Source organism: Mastigoproctus giganteus, chromosome 10 (genome assembly GCF_048544385.1).
Source record: "Mastigoproctus giganteus isolate SK-2022 chromosome 10, ASM4854438v1, whole genome shotgun sequence".
In the NCBI taxonomy this organism is placed as follows: domain Eukaryota; kingdom Metazoa; phylum Arthropoda; class Arachnida; order Uropygi; family Thelyphonidae; genus Mastigoproctus; species Mastigoproctus giganteus.
The window spans coordinates 68225869-68243884 of NC_143584.1; the positions used below are offsets into that span (position 1 = coordinate 68225869).

Genomic DNA, 18016 nt, shown 5'->3' on the forward strand with positions numbered 1-18016 from the left:
ACCTTGGGCATCTTCTTTCAAGAAGATGCCCAATGTGTAGAGGCTTTGAGATGCCCAATATCGCAAGGATATTAAAAGAGGAGATTGAACACAAGGTGGTACTAGGTTGTCCCTGTCATCTCATTAATTTGTGTGCTGGAAGAGGAGCTGTATGTTGTTCTGTGAATGTAAAGAATACTGGTAGACATTTACAAGAATTTAGAGAGAAGTGCTGAAAGGAAAGATGGATTTTAAAACCATTAAACTGATATATGCCACTCAAGTGATAAAAGATGGAACTAGATTGACAGAACAATACCAACCTTTGACAAGTTCATTTAAAGAAGATTAGAGTGGTCAGAAAAGCCATATTTTCAGAGGTACCAAATTAAAAAAAGTACAACTTGTGATCACTTCTGAGTGGCATTGACTCATTCAAATTCACTTCACGATCCAAAAGTTTTGAAGAAGACAAATGAAGATGAAGTGAAGAAAGAGAACTGAATTGCCTACTTCTGGTTAAAAAAAAAAAAAAAAAATCCCAAAAAGCCAAACAAGCTGATAATTCCAGGCATGTTATCTTCATTCTTTATTTTCTTTCTTTCTTCTGGCTTGAATAAAGCAATTTGCTTGTTTCTTTTAAATGTTATGCCAATTTAAATTTTTTTTATTTTTTAAATTTCGATACATTTTTTATCAAAAATTTTGATAGGTTTAATTTTGGAATCATAAAAGCTCTTCACATGCTTATTTTCACCAGCCTTTCAATTTTTGAAACCAGCCCTTCCTATGTTGTTTTCTACTGCTCATACAAAATTTTATTTAACTACCAAATACATTTTTTTTTTTTTTTTTTTTTGTTAAATATTTCTTAATATTACCGAAATAATAAATCAAACATGTCCATGCAGAACTGTGGAGATGAAAATTCGGCATATTGAATTTTCATCTCCACAGTTCTTTATTATATTTTCAAACATTTAGGTACTTGGAAAAAAAAAAAAAAAAAGTTTTCATAAAATTTGCTTATTATATAATTAAATGATAATAACAAATATTAATATTGTTTCCCATCCTAGATTCCTGAGAGGCACATGCAGAGTAACTGACTGCCCTTTCTCTCATGAAGTTGCACCAGATAAGATGCCTTTATGTTCTTATTTCCTTCAAGATAAGTGTACAAATGGTAGCTGTCCTTATAGGCATATTAAAGTTGAAGCTGATGCAGAAACCTGCAAGAAATTTTTAAAAGGCTACTGCCCTTCTGGAAAAAATGTAATGATTTTGTTAATAGTGTTTGGTTAAACTTTATTGTATTGGTAAACTACCCAGGATAGCACTGATCTCGTTTAACATTTATCAGGTACAATGGATGCCACTTATTATGATCACTTTGGCACACAGCTTATGTGTGCTAAATAACAATAATTGTTATTTAGCACACATAAGCTGTGTGATAATGATAACAATAATTGTTAAAAGAGGAATGCAGTGTTAAGCATTGTTTATTGATGTAGAGCAGACATGTATACATATAAAGGTAGAAGTGGACAGAAAGAAAACATTTAAAAGCACACAATATAAAATACTTTGATTGTCCACTCCTTCGAGAAAATCATCAATAAAAATGAAATATGTTTATGGAAATCCATACAAACCATTAAAAACAAGTGAAGAAAATATTAAAAACAAGAATTAAGAAAAGGTTAATGCTCTACTGTAAAACAGTTCAGCTTGTTTGGAGTACATGAAGTAATGGTACCAAGAATCATGTAAACTGTATGAAGCAACAGCAGTAGCTAGACACACGTGTTGGAGTTCAAGAAAAAATTGGTGTGTTAAGTAATTGCTTCCACTGCACATGTAAACTGTGATAAGGCAAAAAAAAAAAAGTGATAAAAACTAAGTGTTGATTACAATAAACATGATTTTTGGACTTCATAAAAAGTGATAACATTATCCATAATCACAATAAACTGCATACAATGTATTACCATACTAGAATAAAATGGACATATGTAAATTTGGTCAATGTATGAAAGTAGAATATCTGTAGTCATTTTCCATAAGATATAACTTGGTTCAGAAAGAAAGACTGGTTACTCACAGTCTTGGCTAAACATATGAGTAAGAGGAAGCACAGCAAAATACATTGGACTGCAAGTGCAATACTTGTTCTAGTAGCATAACAGTTATGTAAAATTGCTTAATTTATTTGTCTGGAAAAAGTGGATTTTAACTCCTGCCATCTTTGCTGGATTTTTATTGGCATTTTTCACTGTGGCTGAGTTAGCTCTTTCAGCAAAAGGCTTATGGTTCCATCTGCAATTGTCTTTTGTTGGCTAATTTTTCTGCTGCAGGAAAAAGTTATAACAAGATGTGATCAAAAATTTTGGGGACTGAACTGATATTTGCCTAATGATGAAGCTCATCAGCTATTCAGATGGATCTCTTTCGAAGTAGTTCTCTCTGACCTGTACAATGATTCCAACACTTCTACACTTCTGGAAGGATTCTTGATAGGATTATTTTTGGAATGATTTCTTGTCATTGCAAATCTATAACCTTTCAAGAGGGCTCTAAGATTTGGGGTGGGAAGTTAATCTGGTGAGTATGTAAGATGGTTGACCACAGTGATGGATTGTTTCACAAGATTGAATGAAAATAAGTGAATGAATTTTTGAATGGAAAGTGCCAAGTGTGCAGAAATGTTTTCATTAGATGTAATAATGTGATAGAATTTCACCATTACACCTTTATTGAGCATTTATCTTCTCTAAACTTGATAATGGTTCCCAAGTCTATTTCTCTGCCAGAAATCCACTTCTTCATTGGTTTGATCTGGTCCATTACAGAGCCATGTGGATTGCCACTGGGGGTGTTTCGTACTTTGCCCATTCAAAGTCTTTACATTTTACCTGGAATCTAATGAGCCATTACTGAATGATGCTTTGATATTAGCAGTTGTCTTTGCAGCATGTCATAAAAAAAAATCCACTGCCAGACGTGCTAAGTGGGCATCCACTTTTTTGCAATGATGGGAAAATCTCTATAGCATGCACAGGACTGCCACTTGTTGCATTGTTATCTGGATCAAAGAACTAGCTCAAGATACAAACTTTACTTTGAATGATATATCCACATGAGCCAGGCACATCCTTTTTGGAGTATGCATCGTCATTCTTGTGAACTCTGAGGAATTGACTGAAAACTGAAATATCTGTTTATATATCAGCAACATTTTGCACAGATCCCACAGATGCTTCAGACTTTGAGCACATGGGCTTAAAGTCTGAAGTACCTGCAGGATCTGCTTGTATTTTCCCAAGAAAAACTATCAGAAATCAGATTTGCCTTAAATGAAGAGTTCGAACCAGATTGCAGAGTTGCATGCAGTAGAACTAGCTAGTCTTGGATCTCACAAATATCGAAGGTATTTGCTATACACCAGCTCTCTAAGCATATTACAGGCTTTCTCAAAGATGAGGCACATTCATCCAAGTTGTGTATGGTGCAGCAAATGTTACTCTCTCTCTCAAAGAGAAACTTTGATATTTAGTCTTGCTTGAACCCTAGTGCCATGGTGGGATTACAGGAAATTATTTAGCTGATGCTGCAGCCAAATCATCAATGCCACAGAACCACAACCACTTACTAGTCCCCTGTTACAGACTACAAGTTTTAACTGTTAACATACTATAAACATGGTGGCAAAAATATTGGTATGGGCACATCACCAGTAAGCTGTACCACATCAAGCCTGTAATTGTGCATTGGCAGTCTAGTCAGTTGCAGGGTTTGCTAGGAGGAAGCTGTTGTTGCTTAGTTCTGCATAGTGTCATTTTCCTAACACATTCCTGTCTGCTGAGGGCTGATGATCTTATTTTGTTTAGATATTGTAGCAACATTTTTGAAGAGTTCAACACATTTTAGTCAAATGACATCCTTTAATAATCAATGCCATCTGTCATTTACCCATTTGACTGTGCTGTATACAGTCAGTTAAAATTTGTTTCAGATATTTGTTTTTACAGCTTATTAATATATGTAGTACATTCCAAAAGTTCCTGGAATAACATGCTGGTATTTAAATGGTTTGCACTATGGCTTATAAGGTTCTGTGGGGCATTGACGTTGGCCTTGGTTCCCACTTGGCATGCACATGCATGCCAAGTGGGAACTGGCTCAACCACTTCACTTGTGTGTCACAGCTGATTGATTGCAAAATGTTGCAGTTTGAGCTGCAGGCTGACATTTATCTTTTAAACTTGGGAAAAGTGCTACAGAGATGCTGCAAGCATTACAAAAAGTTTATGGAGATAATGTTTTGAAGAAAACAACAGTTTACTAATGATTTAATTGGTTTAAAAATGGAAAACACTGGAAGATGAACCTCACAGTGGACACCCTTCGATGTTACGAAACGAATGTCATGAAAGTGAAGTAACTTGTGCGAAATGATAGGTGATTGATTTTGAGATCACTCATGAAGTTACTGTCTATAGGCTCAGGACACAATCCCGACAAAAGATTTAGGGATGCATTACATGTGTGCAAAGTTAGTTCTGTGCTTGCTGTCAGATGATCATATGGGCTGCAGGAAAGTCATCACAAGAAATTTGCTCGAAAAATCTACTAGGGGTCTGATCTTTTTTAAAAAAAAAAGTGGTCACCAGGAATGAGACCCTGAGACCAAGTTGAAATCATCTGAATGGCACACAAAAATGCCCTCACAGCTCCTTGTGCAACAAAATCTAATGGCAAAGTCATGCTGATCATTGTTTTCAGCAACGAGGGCATAGTGCACCACGATTTATTACTGCAGATAAGCATTACTGCTGCTTACTGTATTGAGGTTTTGACATATAAGCATGAAATGTGAGGTGAAAACCTAATAAATGGAATGGCTAGATTCTGCACCATGACAATGTGCCTAGTCACATGGCGATGGCAGTTCGGCTGTTCTTGACTACAAAAAAAAAAAATATATATCACGGTCATGCAGCAGCCTCCCTATTCCCTCGACCTTGTAACATCTGCCTCCTGGCTATTCTCAAACTGAAAACAGGGCTTTGTGCTGTTGTCACTTTGATTCAGTGGATAACATCAAAGAAAATGCCAAAGCAGCCCTATGTGCTCTAAAAATACCCAATTTTAAATAATGTTGGGAAGATTGGTGTGTGTGTGTGTATGTACGCACGCAGAGGGAAGGTACTTTGAAGTTAGTAAGCCCAAGTGTTTACTTAATAAACTTTTATAGTAAAATTCTGGGAACTTTGAATGTACCTCATATAATTTAGTGGGTTTCCTCAGTTTTACCTCTTAGGGCTATACTAGACGAGCGCTTGAAGTGTGAGCGTAAGCTGCCGTCGTGGGCTGCCTCCGTAGCCAGGTGGGCAGGAGCAGCAGTACGTAGCACACGCTTCTTGATTAGACTGGGGTTTGAGCCCATGACCACCAAATATGGAGGATGCGGAAAGGTCAGAGAATGACCACCGCATATCCCCGGAGCAATATGGCCTTAGTTGCTAATGCTCCTAAAAAAAAAAAAAAAAAAACACACAACAAACAACTGCCCTCGTGAACGCCTCCAAAACAGCAAATTACACGTAACCCTCCTAATGTCAGATCGTTTCAAACTAGATGGGGGCGCTTCTAACATTTCATTGGATATCATCAGCAACACTTTTTCCATTCCCAGTTTCAAGATGGATGTTGTTTTAAGTTGGATGTATTGCACATTTATGTATAGCAATTAAATCATTGCTATATATACATACTTAAACCAATTAAATCATTAGTAAACTGTTGTTTTCTTCAAAACATTATCTCCATAATCTTTTTGTAATGCATGCAGCATCTCTGTAGCACTTTTCCCAAGTTTAAAGATAAATGATGTTAGCCTGCTGCTGCTCAAACTACATTTTGCAATCAATTAGCTGTGACACATAAGTGAAGTGGTCGAGCCAGTTCCCACTTGGCATGCATGTGCATGCCAACTGGGGCCCAATGTCAATGCCCCACAGAATCTTATAAGCCATAGTGCAATAGAAATATTTTCTTGCAATTGGTTGCGAGTAGAAAGAGGAAACGATGATGGTGGATTCATCCAACAAATTCAAATAGGTTAAAAAAAAACACATTTGAAACACACAGGAAGTCTCCCAAGAAATTTTTAATTTTATTTTACAGAATGTCAGTGCAGAGTTTTGATGAAATTCTAAATGAAAAATTTGATACCATGTTGTGGAAATCAATACCAATGTTTGCATCTATGCTTTGTCCTGTACTGACAGGCCAACTCCCACTAATTGAAATATTTCTGAAATGTTTCTTTGTTTGTAAAATTACTTTATTTCTGCCCACTATTCTTATTCAGAGATTAAGGTATTTGTAACACTGTGTCATACAGAATTACTTTCCATAACATAAAGGGTAACTTCCTGTTTGATTTTACCGCATGGGACTTTTCAGATTAAAACACCTATGTTCCTGTCTTTCCATCACTTGATATTATTTGCAGATGGGATATTGATGAGTATGTTCCATCCTTTTGAAGCAGAAAACATCCTACACTACCCACACTGCAACGGAGTACTTTTTGTGTAATAAAGGATTGGTGTTGTTTGATTTTTATGAACGTTCATGAGAAGACAAGTTTTCGAAGCTTGTAACGCAGCGATCATTAGAAATATTTTCTTGAAATTTCGTTAGAAGATAAAATATACTTCCAGAAAAGGTGCTGTGCTGATATTGATCCCTAAAAACAATTACAATAAAGCAAACTTTTTTTTTTTTTTTTTAATCAAATGTGCATTGCAGTGTTATTGGTGATATGTTAACATGTCTCGAGTCCAAAGATGCCCTAATAATTAACTTCGATGGCACAATATACTTCGGCCACCTCCGTAACCAGGTGAGCAGGAGCAGCAGTGCATAGCACACGCTTCTTGATTAGACCGGGGTTTGAGCCCGTGCCCACCAAATACAGAGGATGCGGAAAGGTCAGGGAATGACCACCGCATATCCCCGGAGTAATATGGCCTTAGTTGCTAATGCTCCAAAAAACCAAACAACAAACATAAGAGTGGTGATTTAGATATATTATAATTTAAACTGCTTTACAGATATTGCGAGCTTAGGTTTAAGCAGAAAATGATCCTGGAGATTTGGATGCAAACCAATGGTGATATGCAGCATCTTTATCTTGAACTGCCCAGCCCATGTATTTAAAAACCCCAAGGATTAGATAAAGGATAAGATTTTAAGGTGGAGAGTGAAATACAGTAGGCCCCTGTTATAACGCGGTTCGCTTTACGCTGATTCGCTATAACACTGTTCTTATATTATAACCCGTATCTGACTATAACGCTCTTTTACAGATTGCATTTTGGGCATATTTAACAAAATCGTTTCATTTGATGGAGTCGATAGCTTGAAAATGAATAGCAAAACAGCATTAAAACGTTTCCCACAGCCAGTGAAATTTTCTCGCATGCTAATTTAATTGCAGTACAGTGACTTGTTACGCAGTTCCGAGATCAACATTTTAAAAAATGATCAAGTATATTGCTTGTAATATTTGCGTTATATGCATTTATCCGATGTCTAGTCATCACTCCGTACAGTATTAGACATCGTGCGTAATGGGCGTTTACTCGAACACTGTATCGTAATTAATGCAACCAACGCAGTTACATTTTCGAAGAGTTAATAATGGCTGATAAGAGTGAAAAAGCAACGTCTGGGCGCAGTATGAAGACTATAAATGTAAGAAACAGACTGAATTTGAAAATTAAATTAGACTTTTTAAAGTGAATCGATTCTGGTCAATGACAAGTGGATTTGTGCCATAATTTAGGACTTGCAAGTTTAACTGTAAGAACAATTATAAAAAAATAAAAGAATTAATTTTAGCAGCGGGAAAGATAGCTGTTCCACTACAAGCAACTAGGGCTAGGCCGGCTATTAGGATTGAATTGGAAAGACGTTAACTAATTTTATTGAAGATAATATCCAATGCAGAATTCAGTTAAGTTAAATATTATTAAAAAAAAAAAAAAAGAGAGAGAGAGAGAGATTAGCCAATATGATGATCTGAAGAAAACTCACCTAAAAAAAAAAATGTGGGACCATTTAAAACTGGTAAGGGCTGGTTGAATAGATTTAAAATCCAGGGAGAAGCCGCAAGTGCAGATCAAGGAGCCAAAACTTTCAAAAAAGAAATTATTGAAGAGGGGTATTGTGTGTTATATTTCTCAACAAGTTTATAACATAGATGAAGCAGGACTTTTGTGGAAACGAATGCCTAAAAGAAGCTTCATATTGAAAGAAGAAAAAAAATATGCCAGGTTTCAAAGCGGCGAAGGATCGGGTGACTTTATTGTTGGGTGGTAACGCTGAGGGGGATTAAATATTTTGACCGACATTTGTGCATCTTTTCACTACCGTTTATTATTGATTAGGAAATATCCTATGGCACCGACATAAGGTAACATATGTTACCTTATGGGAATGCGGCGCTTGCTTAGCGCAGATTCACTTAGCGCTCTGTTTTTCTGGAACGAATTATCAGCGTTAAGCGGGGGTCACCTGTAAAGGATTTATCCCTACAAGAAAAATTTCACTGATACAACTGAGGAAATATTGACATTTGAAGATTTAAAACATTAATCCAACCAAGGCTAAGAAGAACAGAACTCTCAGATCATCCCATTTTGCACTCCAAGTCCAAACAATGCGAGGTTGAGAATGGCTCTGTTTGAGAAGAATCCATCATCACCGTTGTGATTTGAGGCATCCGGAGGACCACTCACTTTGACCATGTAGTTGGAAGGGTTTTTTGTTATAAAAAGATCGATAATGTTGGTTGGGTGATTAGGATGTCTGTTATTCTGGTGGTTAAGTGAACAATCTGCATGAGATCTTTAGTAATTGCAAAAGCCTGAGCATCTCGACCAACTGGGTCTGTGTGACCAGTAAGCAGAAGCTGGCTGGAGTTGTGAACATTAAAATCTCCAAGGAAAATTATATCATTGTTACGAAGGTTGGACTGGAGAAAGTCAAGTTTCCAAGAAAGGAAGTCAGGGTTCCAAGTGATAGTGGAGCTGGGAGAATAAAGCAACAGATGAATTTGACAGAATATGTAGGGAGAGAGATGTTAAGCTGCATAAGGTCAAAAAAGAGGAGATTCCAAATTATTAAGGCTCTGACAGGGAATATCAGATTGGACATATGCACAAGTACTACCTTTGAAGGGAAAGGAATTGTACAGTGAATAATTAGGAAACCTGAGATGACCAGCAGTTGAATTTACTGATAATTGGAATTTTGTCAGAAAAGTAAGTGGGGCTTGTCAGACTAAGTGGAAATGGACATCACTGAGATTGGAACTGAGACCACATATATTTGTGAAATGAATGAGGAAGTGTTTGAGAAGTTTAAATTTTTTCCAGATAAGTTTGTTCTTTTAGTTTGACATTTCATGAAGTATTCAGTAGTAAGAAAAGTTGGAGAGGATATGTATGAATACAGTAATAAAATTTTTGGATAGGGCATGAAGCTGGGTATATTCTTGCACTTGGAAAGAATGTACCTAGCTCCTTGGCATAATGGGGCTTCAACATTGTCCTGCATACCCACTACTCAGACTCCATCCAGTCACTATCTGGAAGAGTAGGGGCAGCGAGATTATACACTAGCTGATCTGAATGCCTCATAGAGAGTTACTAATAGGTTGCCAGCTGCTAGATAGTTTGGTAGACTATCTAGCAGCCGGCTGGAGAACATCATTTTAGAGCTGTACCCTAAAATGTAAAGAAGATTGGATCTTGCCATGATGCCCATCATAACCTCTCATATCATACTGCATGGTGGGAGAAATGGGGGTTTGGAACTTTGTTCTGTAGACTAAACAAGGGTTTTGTCACTTCAAGCCTTCAATAAGCAAAGTTGTGTTATTGTACCAGTTGAAGAGTTTAATATTTCCTGGTAACACCGAGGGGCAGCATTCCTGCTGTGTAGTGTGGATGCCTCAACTTGACTGCTGCTTATGTTGGTTTGTGTGGTCACAACCAGTATACGAGGTGCCGTATTTCAGGACCTGCACACGGTAGGTTATATTGAGGGTTGCTAACAGTAGCACTGTCGTGAAGGTGCTTGTAGAACATTTGGTTGTTGGAGAATAATCGTACTTCACTGAAATTCAGTGCATTTGACTCATGGGTCCCATACTTGAGAGAATGACTGTGACAGCTTCAAGGACCATGCTCTGGTACAATTACAGATCAGTTTGTATTGTTATAAGCCTCAATAATTTTTAGTAATAACTTTTCCATACTATCATTTTCTGCTTTATTAAACTGGCTGGTTCGTTATTCATCCATCTTGGAATCTTCCTCATGCTGTATTTTCTTTGTATATAGCTGTAAAGGTATACCATAATTCTAATTTAAAAAATAGTGTTTGCACTTTGTGTGCTATCTCCTCAGTTGATAAAGGTCTGTTACACTTCCTTCTGGACCAGCTGTCCTAATTTCCTTTCCTGAAATTAAAACCCATTCCTTTATATTTAATAGCTGCTACCCCACTTTCCATCATTCAACCTAGAACTCTGTGATCACTTCCTGTTATTGGTTCCTGTCCGGTCAGCCCTATGATGTTATCTGGTTCATGGGTGAAAGGTGAAGCTCAGGCCTTGAATATTCTTGCCTCTAGTACTTTCTCTAACATGCTAATACAAATAGCAGTTATCTAGTTGGATTAAAAATTTAGTTCCCCAAAGCACATTTCCCTCCTACTTGCTCCAGTCAGTTAGAGGCAAATGGAAATCACAAATAATGAGGCACACTTTCTTGCCCATTCCATTTGCATGTAGAGGCTGTATCATAATCATCACAATCTTGTGGTCTGTAGATTACTCCCACTCTCATTCTGTCTTTGCTTCCAACTAACTCATACCACATTGATTGAGTGCATGTGTGACTTTTGAATCTATGAAAACTTTTGTCACTCTCACACTGTGTTTGAGAAGATGCATAATGCTGCCACTGTTCTGCCCTCCCTATCCTTCATTAAATACACTGTACATGCCATAGTGAAATTTATCATCCTCTATTTCCAGGAGGCATGACATTTCTTGTTATGTAAGCATTATTTGTCCTAACCAGGAGTTTATATTCAATCATGTTATTTTCTTTTTTTGAAAACCCTAAACATGAGAGGTATCAAAAGCTGTGGTACTTAGTACTGTGCACTGGCTGAAGGTGGAGAAGATGAAAGAAGATACTTGTTGATATTAGACTTCAATTTCTGTACATTGTAATTTTCAGGAAATATGCATGAAGGAAGGTTGTTCCAGAAAATGGAAGTTGACTGAATAAATGAGGAAGAAGAAATGTTGGTTCTGTAAGTTTGAAGTTGGACAGTAAAAGGATGTTGACTGGCTGTGGCATGTTCGGACTGCTTTGGAAGAGAGAGCAGGAATTATAGAAGCCAATTCAGAACGGTGCCCATGGATGTATCTATAGAAAAGGTATATAGCAGAAACAATGTCTATGAGACAGAGAGTGGAGGAGAAACTGTATAGAGATGAGTCATTAAAGAGGGCAGTCAGTGCTCTCTTTTGAATGAAATTTAGAAGACGGAGGTTTTGTGGGCAGCTTCCCAGATGTGGGAACAGTATTCCATGGTAGGATGGATTTAGGATTTGTAAAGAATGAACAGCTGTTTGAGAACCCAGTTTTTTAGATGCAGAGGAAACAATATTTGTAATGTGCTTATGCCAAGAGAGATTAGAAGTCAGGATAATCCCCAATAGAGATATGATCTTGCCTAGAAATCAGAGTGTCAATAAAGGTAAGCATAGGAACAGAAGAATCCTTTTTTGTGAGATATGAGACAGGACTGAGTTTTAGAAGGATTGGAATCACCTGAGTTATCTTTGCACCACTGAAGAATTACCTGGAGATCAGCATTTAAGGAATTGGTAGTGGATATTTGAGAAGTTGAAACTGTTTGTGCAGGGCAAGGTTTCTCAAACTGGAAGGTGGAATGTAATGTGCTATCATTAGCAAAACAATAGATATGATTTCTGGTCAATGGAAGATCATTAATATACAAGAGGAAAAGAGTGGGAGAAAGAACTTAACCTTGGGAAACACCAGCATTAGTAGAAAAGTTAGAAGACAGAAAGCCATCTACCACCCACGTTGAGTGGTCGGAGAAAAAAACTAGATACCCATTTGCAAAAAAAAACAGATGGCAAACCATATGGAAGCTTATTTAGAAGACCTTTATGCCAAACACAATCAAAAGCCTTTTTCAAATGTCAAGAGCAACTGCTTGAGTTTCACCAAATTTTTCCATTCAAAACAGAAGCCAGAATATCATCAGTGGATCGACACCCTCATATTACTGTAAATGCAGTTAAAACTGTGCTTTCATATGATTTACCACCCTAACACATTCCTTTTAAATTATTTAAGCTTATTTTCTTAGCAATAGCTTCCTGCTCATTTGAAATTTTGCTATCATCAGAATGTCTTGCCAATATTGGCTATGATGGTAACAAACAAAAACTCTTTTGCATGCGAGCATTACTTTGGTCCATATCCTCAGATAAACATGCATCTGTTTTACCCTTGGTTCCCCCCAACACACATACACCAGCAATTTATATATGGTAATGCCACTGACTTTGGCAAAAACTTTGCACCACCTTTGTTCAAATGTATTCTATCTTTACAAAATCAATTCCTTCTGCCTAAAAGTGTGGGCCACACTTGTAGGCACTGCAATTTGTCACACTGATAAAAAAATTTATCCCCAAAGCCTTGCAGAGTTCCTCAGCTATTGACAGAATCCACAAGGCTCTCAACATATAGGTAATGTCCAAGTAAAATTGCATACCCCTATTTTGCCCAGGTAAAATTGCATACACATTCTAGCCCAACATGTGTTTTTTTTTTTTTTTTTTTTTTTGTATGAGCCTCGTATAACGCAGTAGTTTGGTTCCTACAAAATCTCATGTAATGCGAAGCCATGTTATACAGGACTAAGAACCGGTACAAAAAGGGGGTTACGTTCCAAAAGCTAACAAAAATACACTTTTTTTATAACTATCAGAAACTTAATTTTTATAGTAGTAATAACTTAATATTTAACTATTAATTTTTTATAGTAGTAGTAACTTAAATAGTAATAACTGAACAAAGGTCTTACCTTACAAACTGTGATACTTATATGTGAGATAATGTACGTTCATTTAATTTTCTTCCTCTTCATCACTGCTAAGCACAATCTCTTCTGCAGCATCTAGATTTCGTGTACCTTCTGCTCTCTTTAAAAGTCACGAACTGCATTCTTCGAAGTCGCAATTATTTTTTATGTTCTCAAACAAGCACAAGTTCAATAGCCCAGGGATCTCCCAACAAAATACGGTGGACCCCCTCTTTAAATGATACGTGAAAATCGGAAGATTATTTTCTAGTTAGCAATAAAAAATAAATTTATGCTTACATACATAGCTTAATTAATACATACTAATTGATATTTCTGTTCACTTACTTTTTTTTTTTGGTTGTGAAATTAAATAAAAAAAAACAGTAAAAAAGATAAGCAATTAATAACAAAGAACATGGTATGCACAAGTTGCAACAAACACGATATGCACAAGTGAGATACGGTGTAATGTGTTTCTGAAAATTTATTTACGTTTTTTATGATTGAATATTTCATGGAAGGGGAAACATTTCACCATAATAACATGAAAACTCACAGAATTCCAACTATCAGTACTATAGCAAATACAAGAAGATAGTTTACTGCCCATTTATAATTGATTACACATAACAGAAAAGACCGATAAACCAGAAACTGCCAATTATTTTTATTGTTTTATGGTAGTGACTTCCAGAAATGTGCTTTAGAAAAATAACATGAAGGCAATAACAACTAGCGAGTCAACAGCAGGGATTCACAAAAAGGAATGGAAACATTGAAAATTACATCTAACGTAATAGCAGGGTTTCCCCCAGCACAAAAGCTCAAAAATAGTGTTATGCGAGATTTCCAGCAATTCTCAAACCGTGTTAGAGCAAAACCTTGTTGTAGAAGTACCGCGTTGTGTGAGGATTGCCGCAGTTTATCGATCGTGTTAGAGAAAAACAGTGTTGTAGAAGTATACGGGGGTTGCCTGTATTTGACAACCAGAAGTTCGAATTTCTGTTGATGTCATTAGTTGTTGCCCCTGATAGGAACATCCTGGTTATTGTACACCTGTATCTATAATCCATTTGTGTGATGATGAAATCTCCCAATAGAACTGATTCCTTTTAAATCCGAGCAGTATGCACTTGATTATTTTGTTCTGGGGAAACATTAACATTATTTCACTTGGCAGGTTACTAGATTTTTGAGTCCATGTCAAGCTCCCAGGGCACATACCCATTTTTTCAGTGACTGACTTTCTTATTGCAATGCGACAAGTTTCAGTTCAAAATTGATACTCCGTACATTAGTATTTGCATTGGCAAATGATGCAAGAAAGCAAGCCTATTCAGCATCAGCAAAAAAAAAAAAAAAAAAAACAATGCCCCCCCATTTCACTTGTTCTTTCCCTCCAATATTTTGTGTAGTTAGAATTTATTTAATCTATCAACTTCCACAACATCATATGGAAGTTTGTTCCAACAGTCAAATCACTCCTTGACTAAAGGCAAACTTCCACACACATCTATTTTGCAACTGTCTCTCCTCAAAAAAGAAAATCCTGTCAGCATTGAGCTTGCTCAGTCCATTCAAAGTCTTATACACCTCAATCAGGTCACCTTGCAGATGCCTAGTCTCTGGATGCTGTAATTTGCAGAACTTGAGCCTTTCTTGGTAAGAGAGAACCCCCCTTTGTTCCTATCGCCAATCTCATTGCCCTTCTTTGTATTCGTTCCAGCAGCTATACATCCTTTATAAAATGAGGCCTCCAGACTAGTATGCAGTACTCAAGGTTTGGCCTGTCCATTTAGACTTGATGCATCATGGCCTTAATTGCCCTTACGCCATAAAAACTAAAATCAAATCAAAAGCCTGCCCATTGCCTAATACAAAGGATAATCACCTCCTTATCCCCGCTAGCAAAGTTCCTGTATATCATTGACCTTGCAGCTGAAATGAATGATTGCGCTATATTCCCATTTTTTTAATATGTGCATACCATTACCTGCTCTTGCAGCATGTCTGCACTGTTCTGAAAACTTTATATCAGGCTGCACAATTACCCCAGGTAGTTTTCATTCTCCAGTACTGCACAGTTGGTACGATACTCTGCTACCCATATGCAGTACTTTGCATTTGTCAATATTAAACTTCAGGCGCCACCTCTCAGCCTATCTGCCTAACTTTTCCAGGTTCTGTTGCAGCAGCACACTGTCATTACTGTCATTAACAACTCTGCCAATCTTTGCGTCATCAGCAAACTTGGACATTAAGCCTGTTATACCTCCATAAATAATGAAAACAACAGTGATTTCAACACCAAACCCTGGGGAACTCCACTAATAACATTAGTCCACGAAGAGCAGTGTCCTTTGATTATCACTCTCTCTGTGTTTTCTCCCACTCAACCATCCTTTTATCCATAGCAACAACCTGCCCTTAATCCCATACTGCTCCAATTTGTACAGCAGTTTTTTATGTGCAACAATATGAAAACCTTATCTGAAATCCAAGATTATGATATCAAAATTATTTTTTGCATCCAATTCCTTTGTGACCACATAGTAACTGATCAAATTGGTCAGGCAAGATTTCCCCTTATCAAACCCATGCTATGTCTGAACTATAATTGCAGTCTTGTCTAGATAATCTTGCATTGCTTCTTTAACCAGTGACTCCATTACTTTCACTGTAACAAAAGTTAAACTAACAGGTCTGTAATTACTGATGTCACCCTTTGATCCCCCTCTGAATTGGGGATACATTTGCACATCTCCAGCCCATGTGTACTTCCCCCGAATCCAAGGATGGCTATGGGTTTGCTTGCTTTCTTTGCTGCCTCTCTTAATATAATTGGATAGATCCCACCAACCTGTGATGCCTTTCTTTTGCTTAACTTCAAGAATTAATCTTCCACTCTCCTCTCATTTATTACAAAACCATTTAGTTCCCTATTAGAGTTTGATAAACTTCTGGGCTCCACTTCTCTACAGAATTCCCCATGGTGAATGTAGATGCAAAATTCCCATTTGGTTTTTCAGCCACATGTAAAGGATCATCAACAGTTGAATGATCGATATAAATGGACCAATCTGATTTATTCCCTTCCTTCTAGAGTTTACATAAGTAAATAAGTAAATAAATAAGTTTACATAAGTAAATAAGTCTAGAGTTTACATAAGTAGATTATTCTGAGCAAGAGGAAGAATCCTGTCAGCACAGAGCATGCTCAAACCATTCAAGGCTTTACACACCTCTATCAGATCACCTCGCTGGTGCCTAGTCTCCAGACACTGTAATTTGCAAAACTTAAGCCTTTCTTCATAAGAGCACCCCTTTGTTCCATTCACTAATCTTGTTGCCCTTCTCTGTACTCGTTCCAGCAGCTCTACATCCTTCTTGAAATGAGGCCTCCAGACCTGTATACAGTACTCTAGGTGTGGCCTGACCATTGCCTTATACAAGGAAATAATCACCTCCTTATCCCTGCTAGAAAAATTCCTATATAACATTGACAATACACCATGAGCTACTCTTGCAGCCTGTCTGCACTGCTCAGAGAACTTCATATCTGCCTGCACAACCACCCCCAGGTCCCTTTCATTCTCTACCACTGGCAGTGTAGTACCACAGAGTTGATACGTTGCTCTGGGGTTGCTGTTTCCCATATGTAGTACTTTACATTTGTCAATGTTAAACTTCATTTGCCACCTCTCAGCCTATCTGCTCAACCTTTCCAGATCCTGTTGCAGCAGCATAGTGTCAGTAGTGTCCTTGACAACCCTGCCAACCTTCGTATCATCTGCAAACTTGGACATTAAGCTTGATGTACCATCATCAATATCATTTATGAATACAGAAAATAATAATGGACCAAAAACTGAACCCTGAGGGACTCCACTAATAACATTAGTCCACGATGAGCAGTGTCCATTGATTACCATTCTCTGTCTTCTCCCCCTCAACCACCCCTTTATCCATAGCAGCAATTTGCCTCCAGTGCCACACTGCTCCAATTTGTGCAGCAGTCTTCCATGTGCAACAGTATCAAAAGCCTTTCTAAGATCCAAGTATATAATATCAAAGTTATTCCCTGCATCCAGTTCTTTTGTGACTGCATCATAGTATCCAATCAAATTGGTCAGGCAAGACTTCCCCTTAACAAAACCATGCTGTGTCCGAGCTGTAACTGAAGTCTTGTCTAGATGATCCTGCAGTGCTTCTTTAAACAGTGCCTCCATTAATTTTCCTGGAACAGAAGTTAAACTCATAGGTCAATAATTACTTGTGTCAGCCTTTGATCCTCCTTTGTGAATTGGGTCACATTTGCACATCTCCAGTCTGTGGGTATCTCCCCTGAGTCCAAGGAAGCTCTCATAATTATGGCTAAGGGTTTGCTTACTTCCTTTGCTGCCTCCTTTCACATAACTGGATAGATCCCATCCACCCCAGGTGCCTTTCTTGTGTTTATCTTCAACAATTTCTCCTCCACTTTACTCTCAGTTATTACAAGATTCTCTAGCTTACTGCCAGAGTTGAATACACCTCTGGCATTTCCCTCGCTGAATAACTCCTCATGTGTGAATGTCGATGGAAAATATTCATTTAGTTTGTTAGCTACCTGAGCAGGATCATCAACAGTTGATCCATCGATATCAAGTGGACCAATCTGATTCATCCCCTTCCTTCTAGAGTTTACATAAGTAAAGAACTCTTTGCTGTTTTTCTTTGCATCCCTTGCCAAAGATTTCTCGTAATCTGCCTTCGCCTGCCTAACCTCCTTTGTAAATTGGTTACAGATCAACTTGTATCTTAGACTTCTGTGTCA

The 18016-nt window shown here is 37.4% G+C and overlaps 1 protein-coding gene across 1 annotated transcript in view; it reads left to right on the forward strand.

The window, feature by feature from the left end:
* The window catches only part of LOC150079070 (uncharacterized), a 162554-nt gene that overhangs the window by 120513 nt on the left and 24025 nt on the right, over nt 1-18016 (forward strand). Inside the window, exon 6 of the mRNA XM_090382692.1 lies at nt 1059-1254. Coding sequence (XP_090238818.1) covers nt 1059-1254 — 196 coding nt within the window. The remainder of the gene's footprint in view (nt 1-1058; nt 1255-18016) is intronic.